Source organism: Capra hircus, chromosome 24 (genome assembly GCF_001704415.2).
Source record: "Capra hircus breed San Clemente chromosome 24, ASM170441v1, whole genome shotgun sequence".
NCBI classification, from domain to species: domain Eukaryota; kingdom Metazoa; phylum Chordata; class Mammalia; order Artiodactyla; family Bovidae; genus Capra; species Capra hircus.
This window is the reverse complement of record NC_030831.1, coordinates 29,198,896-29,220,560: the sequence shown is the minus strand read 5'-3', so window position 1 is coordinate 29,220,560 and position 21,665 is coordinate 29,198,896. Positions and strand designations below refer to the sequence as shown.

Genomic DNA, 21,665 nt, shown 5'->3' with positions numbered 1-21,665 from the left:
TTAGATTCAACAAAAATATTTCTTAAAATTTTTTCACTCCTACCGTGGCTTTCTGATCATTCTGATAGTTGCTGAATCTCTGTTTTATTTCTACATTAAAAAAGGCGGTTAAGGCTATAAAACCCATGAGAGGTCACTGCTAGCCAAAACATCAAACACTGTCTCAGGTTCTTCTGATTACAAAAGGGCAAATCCCACTGAACTTTTCAAGAATTCTTAGGCAAGCCATCCTTCTGGGCTGAAGGTTAAGTACTTTAAGTCCCTGCCACTTGGTGAGCACCGATTTTTATCTGAGAATAAAATATGACTTTTCTGGGTAAGGCATTATATAAATTCCGGGTACTATTTTGGTAATTCTAAAAAGATTATAGTCAAGTCCCTAGAAACTGATCATGACAGGCAGGCAACTAGAGTGAACACACAGATGAATCTGGGGTGGTGGGGGCACAGAAGCTCTGGTTTTCCCTTATGGAATTCCTTTTCTTAAATTTATTTTTGGCTGTGCTGGGTCTTCGTTGCTGCGTGGGCTTTGTCTAGCTGTGCTGAGTAGGGGCTACTCTCCGTCGCAGAGCACAGGCTTCTCATTGTGGCGGCTTCTCTTGTTGCAGAGCATGGGCTCTAGGGTGCTTGGGCTCAGTAGCCGTGACACACAGGCTTAGTTGCTCCACAGGACATAGAATCTTCCAGGGGCAGGAATGAAACCCAAGTCCCTTGTGTTGGCAGGCGGATTCTTATCTACTATACCACCAGGGAAGTCCCTGGGATTCCTTTATTTGTTGGTGTGGACACCATTTCACATGATGTCTGACACACTTTTGCCAAATTTACAAAAAAACTAGATGTGTTTCTCTCTCCCTATTGGGTCTGACTACATTTATAAGACGATTTGTTTGTTTCACCTTTCCTGGAGAGGCAGATCTTGAACTCTGGATAAATCTGAACTAGTTTCTCCAGTCAGCTGCCTCTGTCATATCAAAGCTGCAACTCCGGCTGAATGTTTGCTGAGCTTGTATTTATAGACTTCTGATTCCATGTTTTATGGTGGAGACATGCTTTACAGGGACCATAAACACCCACATTCTTGTGTGAAGGAACACATTACGGATATAAAACCCAAGAGTCAGTCCCTAACGGTCAGTCCCCTACTGTCTCAAATCTACTGCCTCAGTTCAGGTCATCAATAGACCCTGCCTCAAAGTGGTAGTTGTTCAGTGGTGTCCAACTCCTTGCAACTCCGTGACTGTAGCCTGCCAGGCTCCTCCGTCCATGGAATTCTCCAGGCAAGAATACTGAAGTGGGTTGCCATTTCCTTCTGCAGGGGATCTTCCCGACCCAGGGATGGAACCCGAGTCTCCTGCACTGCAGGCAGATTCTTTACTGTCTGAGCCACCAGGGAAGATCTCCAGGGAACATCCTGCCTGGACCATGGCGAAAGCCTGTCTAGTGGGCTTCCGTGTCCCCAGGACTCTATCTGCTTCTATCTTGCCAACTACTGTTGGTTCCTCTCTCAGACATTGTTTGATGTCACATCCCCAATCCCAAGTAAAACTTTCTGACTCTATCCCCTGTAGCAATGCTTCCAAAATAAGGGAGGAGTCCCCATGGGGGTATGCAAGATGATTTTTAAATGGGGTATGTGTGTGTTAGTTGCTCAGTCGTATCGGACTCTTTGCGACCCCATGGACTATAACCCTCCAGGCTCCTCTGTCCATGGGATTCTCCAGGCAAGAATACTGGAGTGGGTTGCCATTTCCTTAAATGGTGCACAGGCATTTTAAAACAATTATTTTTATTTAAAGGAAGTTAAAATTGATAAAATATTTAAATACATCATAAAAACTGTTTGCAGACATGGAAAAGACTAGGAGGCATTACTTAAAGGCCTGAAGCTGAATGTTAGGGTAACCTACAGGATATAGTCAAAACCCTTCAAGGAGCAGTCATTTCACCTTTCCCTTGCAACTCTTCTCAGTTCCAGCAACCATAACTGAATTATTCACTAAATTTTTCAGCAAAATCCCCTCAAACCTAAAAACATCTTACTTTTGGAGTATCTCCATTTTATTTACATATTAATTTCCTGCTAGCTGAGATGTGATTCCTTTTGTTTAAAATGTCCTATGTCATATTTTTTTCATTTGATTAATTTCCATCCATCTATCCATCTGTTTCAAGGCCATTAAAAATGTCACTTCCGTTTTCTGGAATTCTTCCCCAAACCGTGACTGAGAGTAGCTCCTGTGGTCTCTCTGGTCCTCTTGATTTCTATCGCCATACTTTGGTTATACTGGATCATGACATCCCTTTCTGCTGAGGTGGTTCTGTACTCCTTTCAGATGCTGCACACGCTGCTTGACATCCAACAGCTATTCTAGATGGTAATTTGTACTGTTGTCCTGGGCTTAGTTTGCTCACTTTGGCACCTTGCTCATGTTTATATTTATAGCTTTCACAAGAAGCCAGGATTTAGGTTTAAAATATCTGCAAATATAAAAGTATGATCACGTGAAAGTGAAATTCCGTGACTTATGAGTGCCAACATTACTACATCCTTTTTTGGAAAATTCACTTTACTTCAGCTTTTTAAATTTTTTTGGAACTAGAGTTTTTTTACTTGTTTTATTTACAATTAAAGGGCAGTACAAAGTTTTTAATCCTGAATAGTAGCTTGTAATGATAATATGATACTGATAGTAATTAAGGGATTTTACAGTCACTACAGTAAGCACTTTATGTGGACTGTATTATTTCATCCTCATTGCAATCTTAAAAGGAGGGTCTATTATTATCACCATTTCATAAATAAGGAAACTAGAAATATAAATGATTACATCCAAGGACCCTAACCTTGTACAAGGTAACAGAGCTGTTAAATGAGGCACCTGGATTTGAACTTCAACACCTAACTCTTGTAAGAGTGGACAGAGATATGTTTAAAAGAATATATTAAATTTAATTACTGGAGAAAAAAGGCAAATATTTTAAACTTTGGTAGTTTTAAATAAGTTATTCCAGTAGTACCTTCATATATTTTAAAATAATATTGACTGAAAGTTGGTCTTTTAACAGAAATATGCCCTTGGTTTTTATATTTCTGAGAAAGAAATACACAGGATTAATATAGTTATTAGAGGTATGCTAATATCTACTGTTGGCCTGGGATTAAATTACTTTTAGTTTCAACTTTTCACCCTCCGAAGATCTTATTTAAAAGTTTCAAAGCAGAATGAAATTCTGTGCTTGAAATTCAAAATGTGTGATTTGTTTTACGTTATCTACCAGTCTAGAAATGTTATCATTTTTTGAGATTCATTATTTAAATAAACAAAATAAAAACTGTTCTCATGAGCTTACCTATTCTTTACATCTATAAAAACACTCCAATTATAATTTCCACTATATTCTTCTTCCTTTGGAACATTCAGTACTATGCTAAATCAAATAAAACCTAGAGATATAGAAATCTGTTTGCATTTTAAATGTAGTTATAGGTGCCTTCAACTCAAAACTTTACCTGTATTTATTTTTATCAGTCTAGTTATAGAAAGATACCGAACAAATCTTAGTGGGTGTGTTAGATGGAAGAATCTACACAGTGAGTTTGAATGTTATCTCTGATTTAGGTCTTTTAACGGTTTGATTCCACTGAACTTTCTCACAGAACTGATCGTCACATCCCTGGACCCACTTTGTAGCTGTTTTTTGTGACCCCTTAAACGCCTTAGACTTTCTTCTTTCTGTGTCCAAAAGTAGGGCATTTCTAGGTATAGACTGTGGGTTCTCCTTTCTCCTCCACATTTCTGTCTTACAATCACATTCAGTTTTGAGGATTTAGCAGTCATTTGGGGAATGATTTCCAAACGCGGTCCTCTTGTCCACTCATGTACTCACCAAACCAGTTTGCCCACAAGGGTCCCCCCAGGGATGCACCTTTCCCCTAGACCACCGGAGGGCCCTAAGGGATGAGAAGGGATGCTTGGATAGGAGTAATGGAGGGAGGTGAGTTGTAGGAACAAGCGGATGCCGCTGGGTGGCGCCCATCCTTACTCTGTGTGCCTGACCCTTCATGGGCAACTAGCATCTAGAAAAAGAGCAAAGGGCACTCTAGGCAGGAAAAACAGGGTGGGGCCTGGCGCTGGCATGGAATTACAAGCTGAGATAAGGAACTACAAGTAGAGGTCTCTGTTGCCTGCCTGTAGAATGCAGGTGGGGGAGGGGCCTGAGAGGAAGCTGGATCACCGAGAGTTAAGAACCAGATCCAACGGGGGCATCCTGTGCCTGGCAAGGGGAGAGCTCAGATACTGGAGTGTTTGTCTGGTATGGAGATCATGCTAGGAGCAACTCGGGGGATTCATACCGACAACCTCGCCCTCTATTGTCTTATCTATGTATCACTGGCACTGGATGTACACAGTAGCTATATGGTAGCTATCTGCTGAATGAATGATCCTAAACCAAGCTCAAGAGGACTGCCAAATGAGCCATTTCTAACAAAGACAGACAACTTTCAAATTATGAATGGGCTGTATTTCAGAAGCTGATGTGTAAAGTCAATTGTTAGGAACAACCTTTTTCATTTAGGTATTCACATGTTTGTTATAATCTCGAGCCACTTTTGAAACCGTGTACCTGAGAAAAGAGATTTCCACATGGAAATTCCTACTGCGTACCTCTTCCTACTGTGCCATTAGAATGGTTGGGTAACTGAACCTTATTACCTAAATACTCTCCTCTCTTTACTGAAGGAAGTCCAGTCATATTTTTTCAAAAATGGGGACTTCCCTGGGGGTTCAGTGGCTAAGAATCCGCTGGCCAATGCAGGGGACACGGGTTCGATCCCCGGTCTGGGAAGATTTCTACATGCTGTGGGGCAGCTAAGCCTGTGCACTGTAACTACTGGAGCCCAAGTGCCCTAGGGCCCACGCTGCACAATGAGAGAAGCCACTGAAATGAGCAGCTCACGCTCCACAACTAGAGAGTAGCCCCTACTCGCTGCAACTGAAGAAAAGCTGCACAGCAACGAAGAACTGGCACAGCCAAAAATAAATAAATAAATAGTGCATGCCCCACACCTGTCACAGTCCTTGAAACGACAGAATCTAGGAGCTACTCAACACAGTAGATGCTCAGGTTACACAAAGAAGGTCAGGAAATAACCCTCATGCCAGGGAGGATGGACACGCTGACATAGGAGAGAGAAATACCAAATAGTTACACCCCATGTGAGGGCTATGACCCAGGGAGCATCTTGGTATTAATAACCACCCCTCACAGAGGTATTGTAACAGCTTCAGAGAGAAGAGGATATTTGAGCTACATCTGAAGGCCAAATGGGTATCTCCTGACAGTTAAGAAGGAAGGGCTTTGGAAAAGCTGTTGCTGTTGTAAAAGTTGTTGTTCAGTCGCTCAGTCGGAAAAGTTAATTTATAGTTAAGCCTGTGATGTTTGTGAGGGACTACAAATAGTTTGGTGGGGCCACAGCACAAGAAGGGAATATGGATGGAAAGGAGGGCAGGACAGATTACAAACAGCCTTAGACATGACCCTTAGTGCTTGAACTTTGTCTTGAGAAAAGAGGAGTGTCCCGATAGAATAGGAGTCTCACAGAACAGTGATACTTCAGGGAAACCTTCAGGTGAGTATTTGTTGAATTTCACTGAAGCCAGAATTCTTGCTTTATGAAAGTCCAGGGTCTATACCTACATTTAGAAGATTCACCAAGTCTTGAAATCCAACAACCACAGGAATAAATAATAAGGATGAAAGCTAAATGAGAAGTAAACTCATCAGGCATGCTCACATAGTCAAAAATATCTAGTTATGTATGTGTGTATGTGTGTGTGTGTGTGTATGTATATTCCTGCTAATTCCCCTAACCAAGCCTATTGTATAAATAATCTGGAAAAGTCAGGGCATATTTTTATACATAAAGGAGTTACCTGTGCTTTGTTTTTGCTTTCTGTCAGCTTTTAAATCATGTCTACTACAAATTAACCTATTAACTATTTAACAGAATTGAATAGACATGTTCAAAAAGCAGCATGTATTTTAGGAATAGATAGTAATGAATATTTGTAGAGACAGATTAGCTAATTGTGTTTCAAAATTTGTCCTACAAACTATAAAAGCATCTAAAAACCTAAGGTAGATTGATTATGTAGATGTAATATATGATTGTTTCAGAAAAGCCTAGGAAATGGGGCTTCCAAATCTGCCTCAATGTTTGAGACCTGGGTTTGATCCCTGAGTCAGGAAGATCCCCTGGAGGAGGGCATGGCAACCCACTCTAGTATTCTGGCCTGGAGACTCCCATGGACAAAGGACCTGGTGAGCTACAGTCCATAGGGCTGCAAAGAGTTGGACATGACTGAGTGGCTAACCCTTTCATTTTCAGGAAATGAATCTTATCAGCACAGGACTGAAGGCAATAATATACAACAGATGCTTTCCACTGTGAAAGGCACTGAGACCAATTCTGGTCTTGCTGTTTCTGAATGCTAGGACACGGCCAGAGAATCAATATCAATATGTATCATTCTCTTAAACTAACAATAAAAATTCCAAAGAAGAATTGCAGCAAAACTGTAGACATGATCAAAAGAAGCAGTATTAAATCATTTGACTTCAAAACTTCAGGATTAAATGTAGCAGAACTCTTGGTCAGTAATGAAATAAAAGAATGCCATAATAATTTTGACAGTGGAAATCATTATCTGTTATATTCAACAGAGAATTAGCCTGCCTCTTGCAGAAGCTCTTAAAACTCCTCAACTAGACAAGTATTTAAATCACTTACATAATATTTAATTTAGCTGCTCTTCCTGCTACTCTTATTTGATGGAACTCTCTAGTTGTTGGGTGCATGTGTGCTAAGTTGCTTCAGTTGTGTCTGACTCTTAGTGACCCTAGGAACTATAGCACATCAGGCTCCTCTGTCCATGGGATTCTCCAGGCAAGAAGACTGGAGTGGGTTGTCATGCCCTCCTCCAGGGGATCTTTCCAACCCAGGGATCAAATCCGTGTCTCTTATGTCTCCTCACTTGGCAGCTGGGTTCTTTACCACTGAGTCACCTGGGTAGTCACTGAATTTTCTTCATTTGTGGGATTCAAAGGGTACAGTGCGAGGGAAATGAAAATGAGCTATTATCGCATGTATTAGTGCTAATAAATGAAATTAGAATACGCTATAATATCATTGGGGCTTTCCTGGTAGCTCAGCTGGTAAAGAATCCACCTGCAATGCAGGAGACCTCAGTTCAATTTCTGAGTCAGGAAGGTCCCCTGGAGAAAGGATAGGCTGCCCACTCCAGTATTCTTGAGCCTCCCTGGTGGCTGAGTCGGTAAAGAATCTGCCTGCAACGCGAGAGACTCAGGTTCGATCACTGGGTTCGGAAGATCCCCTGGAGGAGGGCATGGCAACCCACTCCAGTATTCTTGCCTGAAGAATCCCCAGGGACCGAGGAGCCTGGCAGCCTATAGTCTAGGGAGTTACAATGAGTCAGACATGACTGAGCGACTTAAACACAGAGCATAATATCTTTAGCCTATTGATTACTTGTAATCATGGGAAAAATCCTTGGGAGAGAGTGTGACTAATACTGGTAACATATAAGGCTGTGGTTTACAAATACAGAATAGTAGTTGACAGATCTCTTTTGGGATGATCAGAGCCATCTCATCTGTTCTCTGTTACTGAAGTCACATTGGCTTTTGCACAAAAATAACATTAAAATAAAGACCTGTACTTTAATGAACTACATAGCTATGTTCTCATCAAATTGTCGTCTCCGTATAACTTCTGTTGTTTAGTTGCGCAGTTGTGTCCAATTCTTTGCGATCCCATGGACTGCAGCCCACCAGTCTCTTCTGTACATGGGATTTTCCAGGCAAGGATACTGGAGTGGGTTGCCATTTCCTCCTCCAGGGGATCTTCCCGATTCAGGGACCGAACGTGCATCTCCTGCACTGGCAGGGGAATTCTTTACCACTGAGCCACCGGGGAAGCCTCAATAGCACTGTTAGCATCCAATAAACACCCTTTTAAAGAAATCGAATCTCTCTCAGCACCTCATTAATGAAGTCCCCAATGTCCCCTGGGTGCGGGGCTGCAGATCGAACCGGGTACTGGGGCTCCGCATGGATGGGCCTCTCATCCAACCGTCGGATTCCAACTGGCTTGATGGCATCCGGCTCCACCGTATCAGGCTGCTGGAGCTGGCTCAAATCGTAGTCCTGCAAGAGACAAAGCCAAAACCCCATGGGAGATGGGCATGAGGATGGAAACTTACAACCTCTGTTTTTAAACGCATACCCAGAATGCACAGAAATGAATGAAATTTAACATAATGGAAAAGTTGCCACTACGAGCTTTTCATGTTATGATTAAATATTGCTTTCACGCAGCTCTTTCTTCTGTGTTTTTCATTTCGACAGTCTGTGCGCCATCTGCTTTCCTATGTTCCTCATCAGCTTCCAATGGGAAACAGCAGTGAGAGGACGTCCCGCTACAAAATGACTAAAAAATTGACTAGAAAATACGGTAGTACCACAGAAGCAAAAGTGCTCATTAAATGTTGATGGGGTTCAGAACAAGCTGCCCTCAGATATGGCAACGTGGCATATTAAATATCTGAAGCTCAAGCACTCTTTTAAAAAACAGCCGAAACAGGAAACTCACTCTGACTCTCCCCATCTCACCTTTCTTCTCTGAAACAGGTCACAAAATTCTGATGTGAAAGGACCCCCTCTCCTTGAACCAGGAGGAGTGAAACCCTCCTCACCACCAGAGACTAGCATTTGGGACCAAGAACTCTGTACAAAGAAACTTCCTTTTTTATGATAGTAAAATTATGTGTTTATGATATAAAACTCAGAAAATTAAAAATTATAAACAGAAAGTGATCTCATCTATAATTCTACAATGTAACAGTCATATTTGGGTGTATTTGGTCATAATAAAATGCTATTATTATTTTTTTTAATTTATTGGAGTATAGTTGATTTACAATGTTGTATTGGTTTCTGCTGTACAGCAAAGTGAATCAGTTATACACATACATATATCCACTCTTTTTTAGATTATTGTCTCACATAGGTCATTAGAGAGTATTGAGCAGACTCTCCTGTGCTACAGAGTAGGTCCTTATTAGTAATCTATTTTATATATAGCAGTGTGTATATGTCAACTCCAATCTCCCAATTTATCCCTCCCTGCTTTTAACCGCTGAAAGTCACAGGTTTGTTTTCTATATCTGTAACTTTATATCTGTCTTGTTGATAAGTTCATTTGTGCTCTTTTTTAATGTTCCATATATAAGTGATATCATAATGATATTTGTCTTTCTCCGACTTACTTCACTCAATATGACAATCCATGTTGCTGCAAATGACATTGTTAATATTTTTTAAATGGCAAACTTTCTCAAACTAACCCTATTTTCCTAGTTATTTCTTCACCATTTACTACTCTAAGCCCAAGACCTTTGTATTATCAATTCTCTACAAAGTTACTGTTTCTTTGTCTACAGGGTATAAACACTCCCAGCTCTGGTCGCTTCTTCCAGGGCCTGCATTCTCTTGTGGAGATTCTCATATGGCAGCAAAAGTTCCATCAAGTGTGTCTGTTCTTCTCCTGTTAATCTGTCTTTGTTGGTTTAATTTTCAGACCCAGCCAGGGACACTAGGAGGGTAGAGAAAACTTTTCCCTCCCCTACAATATTATATTGCTTTAATACTAAAAAAAAAAAAACAACAACAACAACAAAACTGTTATAAGTGTATTTTCCTTCACTTAAAGGAAAGCTTTAGTTCATCAAGGTTTCAAGACCATTCTTTCTTTTCAAACATCTGTAGGAAGTGTGCGCATGCTCAGTTGCGTCTGACTCTCTGCGACCCTGGGGACTGTAGCCTGCAGGGCTCCTCTGTCCATGGAATATTTCAGGCAAGAATAATGGAGTAGGTTGCCATTCCCCCTCCAGGGGCTCTTCCCAACCCAGGGATTAACCCACGTCTCCGTGTCTCCTGCATTGGCAGGAAGGTTCTTTACCACTAGCGCCACCTGGGAAGCCCCCTCAGTGCCTAGAGTCTGCACACTATTATTGGTGGGACCAGTCTGATCTGTGGCCTTTTTTCTTAAAGAATGGCTCTGACATTTTTAAAGGATCATTTAAAACAGTGGTAACAACGAACAAGAGGAATATCCTACTGAGACTATATACGGGCCCCGAAGCCTTACCATTCAGCCCTTTACAGAAAAAGTTCGCCAACCTCTGGCTCAGAGGTATGAGGCTAGGGAGTGTGTACTCTCTTCCAGAGCAGTCCTGGGGGCATATCTTTGAAATACAGCCTGTCCACTTCAAGAGGCAGAGAAGAACTTGGGAAGAAGGATGCTCTGGGCACTGGTTGGACCTTTAACTATTTTTAGCTTTAGCATCAGCCAGCTGAACAGCAGTGTACAAAGACACTAAGTATAATGTGGAAATGCATCAAAATTTTAGGTTTGGGCAAATACTTTATATTTTTCAAACCTCTAAATTCTAGTAATAAGAAACATCACATCCCTAGCTTAACCAAAATTATCTAATTCACTGTTGATATTTACAGAAAGTACAGATTTTATGGTCTTCTTTTTAGTTCAGGCTTCATCTCTGTCTAAAACCAGCTCAAAACTGTTTACAGTATCTCTATAGTGGTTTTGATTCATTCAATGCTTGAATATTTACCATGCTCTGGCAATGCTCAAGATCCTTTACATATGTTTGCTCATTCATACTCTGAACAACACTGTGTGACAATGAGTTTTATTACCCTCTTTTAAGAATTGAGGAAACTGAGTCTAAAGCACTCAAGTCATTTGTCAAAGGCTCCACATCTAATAAGACACAGAGAAATGCTAGGATTTCAAACAGATTAGACTCCAAAGCCTAGCTCTTGTCCCAGCTACAAGGTTGGGATGGATGAGGGAGGAGGGGCAGGGATATGAGGAATGATTAAAACAACAGAGGAGATAAGAGGGGAAGAGTCACTGATATTCAACCCACTCTGTACCAGGTGCTACAACACCCCCTATAAGTGTCTTTTCATTATCATAATTTGAGATAGAGAAACAGACTCAGAAAGGTTGAGTAACATGTACCAGGTCACACAGCTGCTACCCTATTGACATGAGCATCAAAACGAGGTGTGTCTGATTTCAAAATGTTGGTCTAAAACTAGGATCTTCCCTCATGGTCCAGTACTTAAGGCTCTGCCTTTCAATGAAGGGGGTGCGGGTTCAATTCCTGGATGGGAATGGCTAACATCCCACATGCCTCATGGCCCAAAAAACCCAAAACATAAAGCAGAAGCAATATGGTAACAAATTCACTAAAGACTTTAAAAGTGGTCCACATAAAAATAATCTAAAATATATATTAAAAAAAAAAAAAACTGAACTCTGTTGAGAGGCCTTCATTCTAGACTACCCTCCCCGAAACAACTCCTTACCAAGGGCTTCAGCTAAGCTAATGAGTGAAGGCACTCAGAAAAAGCTCCTCCTCTGAGGGATGCACAAGGTAACATGGGAGGCAGGTATACAGAACAGGACAAGTCAGAGCAGGACATAAACTCGGTACAGTGCCAAATATAAAACGCTCAGAAAAGGGAAGAACACATCAGATTTGCACCTTGAATGACATGTGGGTTCAGGAGAAAAGACTGTTCTGGGGGAATCCACATTGTGAGCAAAGCCATGCGGATACAGTCTCCTGTCAGGGGAGCATATTTCAAAGCATCCATACAAAACTTGAGTGAAAACACACCTTGATCTTGCACACATGTGTCTCCATTTAAAATTTTATAGAACGTATGAGTTATTTATAGACCATCTGAAAGCAGGGGCAGACAATGATACGGCAGATGCGAAAACCTTTGAAATGTTAAAGTGCTTTTCACAAAACAGAAAGAGGGATTCATTTAGAGAATTCTGAATGCTTGCGTGTGAAGAGGCATGGTTTTCCATGCCATGTTTAATTACATAACTACCAAGCTTAATAGAGGGGGTAACCATGAGTAAGCGTGTCTCCTGATGGAAGCTTTTTGTAGAAAGGGGAAAACAGACTATAAGTATACGGATGATGACACTTAATAAATATTTTTAAACTGAGAGTGTACAATGCTTTATTAGAGGTTTCAATTACATGAAATTAAGTAATTTAATCTTATGCTTAAGGACCGTCTTTAGAGTTAGTCACTCAATCATGTCTGACTCTCTGTGACTCCATGGACTGTAGCCCACTAGGCTTCTCTGTCCATGGAATTCTCTAGGCAAGAATACTGGAGTGGGTTGCCATTAACCTGGTGACATACTTGTTTACAGTCCTCAGTATATCATGATCATTCCATGTTAGAATACAGAGCGATTTCTGGGGCATAACTGAAGATTTGCCTGTGCTCTTTCTTATGTGGAAAGAACTTGTCCACCCTCATTTCTGATGTAGCTCCCACCATACCAAAGTGACGAACAGAAATCCATTATGTTTGGTTGACAGTGCAGAAAAAGTTTTCTAATAAGTTGTCAACCTATAGATGTTGGGATATTTTACCTGAAAACAGGAAGATCTGGCATAAAACTAGGCTTCACTTCTGACACAGCTATTTGTTACAGCTGAGAGCATCTAGCTTCTTTGGACAAGGACAGCCTGTCTACCTGGTCCGTTTCACTTATTAGTGTATACATACAACAGCATGTTCATTTATAGATTCTTATCTTTTGACAGCCCTTTCTTACTCTCCTAAGAACCAGAGCAGGTAGTTTCAAGATGTCTGTGGTCAATATGTCAGGCCCACAGAAAGTGCTTATTAAAAACGTGTTGAGAATTTCAGCAGATAAGAACCCTCCTGCCAGTGCAGGGGTCACAGGTTCGATCCCCGGTCCAGGAAGGTCCCACATGCCGTGGAGCAACTAAACCTGTGTGCCACAACTTCTGAGCCCATAAATTACAACTACTGAAGTCTGAGGGCCTAGAGCCTGTGCTCTGTAACAAGAGACACCACTGCAAGAAGAACAGCCCCCGGTCTCCCCAGCTAGAGAAAGCCCATGTACAGCAACAAAGACTCAGTGCAGCCAAAAATTAACAAATAAATAATAGTTTTAGAGAATGTGTTGAATGAAAGTCTCAGGGATGATATTCAAGCTGGGTGTGCACAACAGCAACCGATTCAAGAAAGGTGCTTTGGATCACATGACATGCCATGGCAGTAATTCATCAGGGGAAGGAAGCGAAAGACCCGGGGGCCCACTGCTGAGACTTACTGCCATGGTGAGTACCATCCCCCATGATGCAAACGTGTCATGTCCCTCAGATACACTGACATCAAAAAAAGAGGCACAAAACCACTGATTTACAGGAAACTAGAATCTGGTTTAGAACATGCGGCTTAACTTTTCTTTGTGATGGTTTGCCTTGTCGATTTCAAATACAGGATATAAAAATCTGACGGTGGTATGAAGTGGGCAGAAGTGTCCTCAGGACACAGGGATGTGATTTTCTGTCCATATCCATCTGTGCTATATGGCAGAGTCCTGATCTGACAATTTTAAGCCTTTTGACAACGGGTCGGTCTATGTGAGCCTCTTAAATTATACATCTGCATAATCTCACGATGCTTTACTTACACACACAAATTACAACATGAAGGATGAAAATTATAAAGAGAATTGCAGAGACTGGAAACATTCTCAGGGTCATTGGGTTTATGGATTTACTTCTGAAGATTATAAAGACACAGCCCCAGAGGACATCTTTGTTTGGTTCCTAAGATTCTCTAGAGAAAAGTGGATCTGAAAATTCTCTTATGATTGTCAACCTTTTTAACGTCAACTTTCCCTGAGAAACCCAACTTTCAAATGAAGGCCACAGAAAATCTTAAATAATGTTTGGAACGTGTTATTTGTCAATGATCATGAGAAGTAGGGGCTGCCCTGGTAGCTCAGCTGGTAAAGAATCTGCCTCCAATGCAGGAGACCCTGGTTTGATTCCTGGGTTGGGACGATTCCCTGGAGAAGGAATAGGCTACCCACTCTAGTATTCATGGCCTTTCCTTGTGGCTCAGATGGTAAAGAATCTGCCTGCAATATAAGAGGCCTGGGTTTGATTCCTGGGTTGGGAAGATCCATTGGAGGAGGGCATGGCAACCCATTCTAGTATTCTGGCCTGGAGAATCCCCATGGACAGAGGAGCCTGGTGGGCTACAGTCCATGGGGTCACAAAGAGTTGGACACAACTGGGCGATTACGCATAGACACCCATGAAAAGTAGGCATGGAATTAGGGTTTTTAAATATTAACATTGCAAGTAACTGAAATACTTTGTTTGGGTCTAAGATTTAAAATACCTTAAAGGTGATACAATTCTGGGAGAGTCAGTAAGAAGTTAGTCAGCAGCTTAAACTCTGGTTCTGCCTTTTTTTTATTAAATTCCCCTGACTTGAAATGATTTATAATTGGTTCAGAAAAAGATACCAGGAATCAACCTTAAGGCATTTGGTTATGTTTAAATAGAGTAAAATGGTGCTTTAGGATAAAGTGAAATTCTGGAGTTGCAGGCAGAAATTTCAGAAAGTCCCATGACTGGCAAAAACTACAGACTTGAGCAATTACGTGTTTTAAAGAGTGATGGAAATACTCCTTTACCATTCCACAAGTATCTTAAGGGAGCCTATTGGGTACCTAATGCCATTTTCAGCTCTGAGAGTGTGAAAGAAGGAAATCAGCCTTCACTGGTGCCCATCATCGGTCAGGAGCTACGTTAGGTGCCTCCTCACAGGATACCTCAGACACTCTGAGCTGTTCTATCCCATTGATTCCCATAACTTGGAGAGGTTAATGATTTGCCCAAGGTCACAGACTCAGACAGTGTGGAAGAGGCAAACAGAGACCAGCAGAGCAAGCAAAGTAACAAACAAAAGCTGTATCTTCAGATACAGAGAACAGACTTGTGGTGGCCAAGGGGGCAGGGTGGGGGAGGAAGGGGCGAGGAGTTCAGGATTAGCACATGCAAACTACTCTCTACAGGATGGATAAATCACGAGGTCCTACTGTGTAGACAGGCAACTATACTCAATATCCCACTATAAACCACCATGGAAAAGAATATGAAAAAGAACATTTAAGTGAGTCACTTTACTGTATAAGATAAATTAAACATAACATTGTAAATCAACTGGACTACAAAAAAATTAAAAGCTGTATCTTGTTGTCTGGGCCAGTAAGGAAATGAATAGAAGAGTCTGCTGAGCAGGGGGACATGAGGCACTTTAAGAGCCAGAAGGGAAGTTCAAGGTAATCATGCTAAGAAGGTATGGGGAACTAGGACTCTGGTCTGTGCATAGCTGGCTAAAGCCTCACTGACTTAGTCAGAACCGAGTCTTCACCTGAGTCCAACAGTCTGGCACGTGAGGCATGGGGAGGGGGTTCAAAGTTCCCGGTCCTTTCTCAGCCTCCATGGGTGAGAACCGGGGGTGGAACACAGAGCCAGTTTTGCTATATCCAAGGCAAGGGGCAGTTTAAGTGGAAAATACTCCTTTCACAGTAAGCAGCAGGGGCAAGTAAATTTTCAAATTCCTAAATATATAAGGTAAACATTTTTTTTTAATTAAACTTTTCATTTTGTACTGGAGTATATAGCTGATTAACGTTGTGAGTATCTCAAGTGGACAGCAAAGGGACTCGATACACAGATAGTTATCCATTCTCCCCTCCCATCCAGGCTGCCACATAATGTTGAGCGGAGTTCTCTGCGCTATACAGTACGTCCTTGTTGGTTTGCTATATTTAAAATGGATAACTGGTAAGGTAAACATTTTGAATGTTTCAAGACTGAGGGAGAGAAATAAAAATACTAACATGAAAGTAAATGGACAAAATTCTCAAGGGGAAAAAAAAAGTTACCTGGAAAAGAGCTGACCACGGCACAGGCAAGAAACTCTCAAAAAGGAATGGGAGACAGAAAAGGAGGGCATTATCACCTCACCCTATATAGCTCCTGGCATAAAAAATAATCGAATAAAATAGCAATAAGGTGTCAACACATTACCATACAGCTGCTGAGAGGTAAGTCAAATACCCTTGCAACTTTATGTAAATTACATTACAACCCGATTTTCTTCCCCACTGAGATATGGTTATGATGGTAACTATCTACACAGGTGAACTGCTGTGGAAAACTAAGTTGATTCTCTGGATTATGAAAGCCCCAAAAACAAACAAACAAAAAATTGCTAATATCTTTTCTGGTTTAACTGATAAACCTAACAGAAATAAAATAATTTGGAGACAATATACAGATGAAGGTTCCCCATTCTCAGTTTTCATGCACATTTGTCTCACTGGAGAACCAGTTTTCCACTCCCCACAATGGAGGGAGCTGAGCCTCCATTAAACACATTTATTGCTTCTGCTTCCCTGGTTTACTGTTCATGCTACTCTGTCTGGTGGTCCAGTGGTTAAGACTCTGCATTTCCAATGCAGGGGGTGTGTTTGGAGAATAAAGATCCCACCCGCCGAGGGACACAGCCAAAATTATATATATATATATATATATACACACATATATGGTTATATTTAAAAAATAAATAAATATAATAAAAACGTTATGGGTAAAACTGTTCCAAAAATATGCAAAGTGAAGCTGTGAAAGAGGTGCTGCTGAAAAAAACGAGGATATGGCTACACAGAGCATTTCCAGCAGAGTTGAGGGCTTCCTTCATAGTTCAGTTGGTAAAGAATCCTTCTGCAATGCAGGAGACCCCAGTTTGATTCGTGGGCTGGGAAGATCCCCTGGAGAAGGGAAAGGCTACCCACTCCACTATTCTTGGGCTTCCCTTGTGGCTCAGCTGGTAAAGAATCTGCCTGCAATGTGGGAGACCTGGGTTCAATCCCTGGGTTGGGAAGATCCCCTGGGGAAGGGAAAAGCTACCCACTCCAGTATCCTGGCCTGGAGAATTCCGTGGGGTCACAAAGAGTCGGACACGACTGAACAACTTTCATTTTTACTGTCAACAGGGGCTTCGAAAAGATGATGCTTCTTCAGAAATTTGAGATTAATTTTTATTCTGTGTTATAATTTCCCATTCTTCCATGTCATTCAGTGACAGCCCTATATACATGGACAGATTTTCTTAACCCTTTCAAGCACCATGTATCTTGGGAGACAAAAAGTGTAACCTTCCAAATGCATCTTCAGTAATATTTTTACCCCAAGCCCCAACTTTACAAAAAACAAAAATGCCATCACCCTGATAAGGTCAAAGTCATTCTGCCTTAGCAGGACCTATCATTCTAGCTTGGAGGAAATCTAAAAATAGGTAATGAAGTAATGGCAATATTTGGTTGGGAATATGGTGACAAAGCAACCAAGTCCTTCACTTGTTTATGTCACATCGGTTTGGAATTTCCTTTGTTTTAAGATAAATGTAAACATAAAATCAATACAGAAAAGGGAGCTTCATGTTGTGACTTTAAAAAAACGGATTCTAAAACCAGAGAATCTAGATTCAAATCCTGGCTCTCTCCGATCTAACTGAGTGACTTAGATGGATTATATACATTCCCTGTGCTAACTTACAGAGAAGTCAACCTTTGGACAAAAAAAGTGAATGAAGACTTTATTAATGGAAAAAGTCTACAGCAGAGATCAGCTTTTTCTGTAAGGACTTAACAGTAAATATCTGAGGCTTTGGGGGCCATAGAGTGTCTGTCAAAATATTGGGTTGGCCAAAAAGTTCGTTCAGATTTTTCAGTACTATTTTATGGGAAAACCCGGAATGAACTTTTCTGCTAACCCAATCCTTCACCTCTGCTGGGGCTGTGTATTAGTAGCCATTGACAGTATGTAAACTATGGACTTGGTGCAAGGCTGTGTTCCAATATAACTTTACTTACAAAAACACATAGTCGGTAGATTGGGCCAATTGGTAGAACTCTGGCATATTCACCACTTGGTATCTTAGGTGTTGGTTTCTGGTTTTTTTTTTGTTTGCTTTTGTATATTGGTAACACGTACTTGGCATACAAATCTTTGCTACTTTATCATTGGGTAGTTTTCCATACTTCTTAAACCAAGTGTGATAAACATAATTAGTCAGGAAGAACGAATATTAAGATGAACTACATAAAATATGTTGTTCATTTATGTGAAGTGATCAGGGTAGCAAATAAAAATTCACATGCAAATCAAGTCCATATTAAAAATACTGAGTGCCCAGTAGGGAATGGATATCAGCCAGTTCAGAACATACGTTGTCTGTAGCCTACCACTGTGAGGCACCTGGTCAGGAAGGTTTTTTGAAAACAGCATGGAAAAGGGATGGCAGTGTGCTAACCCAAATTCCTGGTGAAACTTTCCTCTGGTGAAATCAGTGTCACTCTTTCAATAACTAATATATTCTGGTGTTTGCAGGTGGGTATGAATGGATGAATAACTTGGGAACACATTTAACAGAGTGTGCTTCAGCCAACAATGAAAATGCTGAAAGTGGTCTCCATAGGTATGTCCAGAGTCAGCCATCTGTTAGTTAGTTTGCTTATAAAGCAGAAAGATTTTGTAAAGCAGTTATTTCAAAGGATCAAATGTAGCAGTTCTACTCTCTGCTTGAGTCAGAGGGTTGGGCTTGGTTGCCCACACTGGGGGTAGGTCCCGAGATTGGCGGGTAATCTTTAGAGACCATCTTGGCTCAAGCAGAGATCTCTGGTCTCAGGGAACTGGCTGGTTTGGTCTCCAGGTGCTCTCTTATACCTGTGCCTCATTCTTCTGTCTAGGCATCCAGCCCGGATTTTAGACTTCAGTACCTGTTGCCCAGACTGTACCTCAGATCTCTTAACAACTTGGCTGCTCATATTGTTTCTCCAGATTCTACATTTGTCAATTTCAAAATGTGCTCCATTTTGTAAGGCATGCTTAACAAATTAATTAGGTCTTACTTTTTGCCTGTTCTAAGGCAAGATTAGCAGTGGTCATCTAATAAGCTGAGGCTAAGTGTTCAGCCTCACTGGTTTTATCTAGTAGTATCTGCCTGGAATAGACCAGCAAGAGTAAATAAAACATCTTTCATCTGACCTCTATTCCAGCCCACACAAGAGCTGGGCCTCTCCAGTCACATGGACCTGGGTGTGAAAACTGGACTAATGCATAGGTTTGTTGGGAAGATTATAAAAGACACATCAACTGAGAGCAGAGCCCAGTGCCTGACACAGAATATGTAATAAACAAGTATGTGATGAATCACGAGTATTTAATGAATCACAAGTATTTATGAACATGATCATCATTTCCTGAAGGCATTAGAGATTTCAAAAAAAATGAGAGCAAAGTTATCAGGCTACAATGGTTCAATGAACCCTGTAGAAAGACTTGCAAACTAAGAGATTCCAGAAGAGGGCCCAATGCACAAACATTCTATGTATCAGTGCCTGCCAGGTGCCAACTGTCCTAGAGAGTGGAATAAAAAATGAATGTGACAATTTCCTGGTCTCATGGGGTTTAAGGTCAGGACCAGGGCTGCACATAAGATCTCAAAATAGAGGCAGACAGAGCATGTTGCTAGAGTGCAGAGCAGACCCACTTGATTCAACCTGAGACCCCCAAGAGAAGATGTCCTGAGATGGAATCTTGGTGGCTGGCTAGGCTGGGAAAGACCTTGAACTGAGCCGTGAAAGTGGGAAATAACATGACACAGGTTAGATGTACAGGAAGTTCAACTCTACTACGATTTAAAAGGCAAGGTGGAGGATCAATGAGAAGAGAAACTAAGTCATCACCCCAAAGAGTCCCTCTTCCTCAAAGCCAAACCTGGAGTCGCAGGAACTGTGGGTTCTTTCTCCATTTCAGGAGCTTCAACTCTGTTGAGAGCGCTTTCAGTGTCATGGAGATGCCGGGGATCTGATCTACTGAAGTACTGAGCCTAATTCCGAGAAATCATGAAAGACACTAATTTCACTGGAAAACAGTTCAACTGACACTCATATGGCAATCATATCTTCTTTTTTTTTAAAGACCCTTTTTTCTTTCTTTCTTTCCTTTTTGGATATGGACCATCTTAAAAGCCTTTGTTGCACTTGTTACCATATTGTTTCTGTTTTAAGTTTTGGTTTTTTGGCCGTAAGACATGCGGATCTTAGCTCCCCCACCGAGGATTGAACCTGTACCCACCCTACACTGGAAGGCGAAGTCTTAACTGCTGGGCCACCAGGGAAGTCCCAGCAGTCACAACTGAGTCTCTTGGGTTTCAGAATCCTGGGCCACTAAAAAGAGCCCCTGTCACGACGCCCTCTTATCCTGAAATGTGATACCTCACACTGCACGTCTGGGTCTCAATCAAGGAGACTTTAACATCCCCATGGCGTATGGACACCAGGTAGGCGAGCCCTTCTCTCCCTGGATTTGGGTGAGCCTGACACACCCTGTCCCACTTTCCTTAGCTGCTGGACCTCCTGCATCTCCTCTGTGTCCAGAGACCCCCTTCTCCCTGACACAGCTGGATGAGTCAGATGGATGCTATGGATCTAGAACCTGCTGCGTAGTTACTGTGAGAAACACTGCTCTCACAGAACCTCAGAAGAGACTCTCTAACCTCAGGAATCCAATCAGGGTGGGCAGTGCTTTCCAGTTGGTCATCAAACACATTTATTCTTTTGAAGAAGTACTTAAGTTATTCATGGACTTCCCAGGTGGCTCAATGGGTAAAGAATCTGCCTGTAATGTGAGAGACATAGGTTTGATCCCTGGGTTGGAAAGATCCCCTGGAGGAGGGCATGGCAACCCACTCCAGTATTCTTGCCTGGGAAATCCCATGGACAGAGGAGGTTGGTGGGCTACACTCCATGTGGTCGCAAGAGTCAGACATGACTGAGCGACTAAACACAACTGTGAGTATTATAATACATATTCAGTATATGTTTAATCTAAGAACAACCATAGTTTGTTTAAGAACAACTATGTTCTTTAACATAAGAACAACAAGCTTTAAGTCTAAGCTTTAAAGCAGGAAATTACCACTTACTGTTTCCCATCCTGGGGCTAAAAGGGGATGGTTCTAGAAGCAGTGTGAGTTATCAGTTGGTTATACTGTACATTCACTCTGATTTTATTAGTGATGATGATATGGAAGGAACGAGATAGGAAGATCATTTAAAAGGATACAGTGTCTGCAACCAGTCCCACCGGGCAAAAGGGCACTGAAGGACATTTACTAATGAGGATAATTAAGCATGACTTGATAACCACCCCAAATCCCGCTGGTTCCAGCAGTGAAGCAGATAAAGCAGGGACCTCACCCTCTGAAAAGAGACTGGGCATTATACTGAGTCTGTGCAACTGCCAAAGTCACTGTGAGGAAATAATGGTCGTGTTCAGAGCCTATCCAATTCCAGTCTCAAAGATGGGCCCGACCTAGTCTCCTGACTATGGAAACTAGAGGGGAGTTTCCACATACTAAAAGTCCACCGAACTTAAGACAAGGAAGAAAAATACAGAGGGCTTTGTTTGTTTGTCTGTTTCATTTCTCTTTTCTTGGGCTCTATATTTTCAGTATTTTTGTTAGAGAAACTAGCAACCTGTGTTTGGGCACAGAAATTAAACAGAGATGGTAATCAACAGCAGGGAAGATAAAGGCTCCCTTGTAAAGGACTG

The 21,665-nt window shown here is 41.5% G+C and overlaps 1 protein-coding gene across 1 annotated transcript in view; it reads right to left on the bottom strand.

Moving 5' to 3' along the window:
• CDH2 (cadherin 2) overlaps positions 1–21,665 on the bottom strand; it is a 243,612-nt gene that overhangs the window by 6,315 nt on the left and 215,632 nt on the right. The window contains exon 15 of the mRNA XM_018039719.1: positions 8,068–8,232. Coding sequence (XP_017895208.1) covers positions 8,068–8,232 — 165 coding nt within the window. The remainder of the gene's footprint in view (positions 1–8,067; positions 8,233–21,665) is intronic.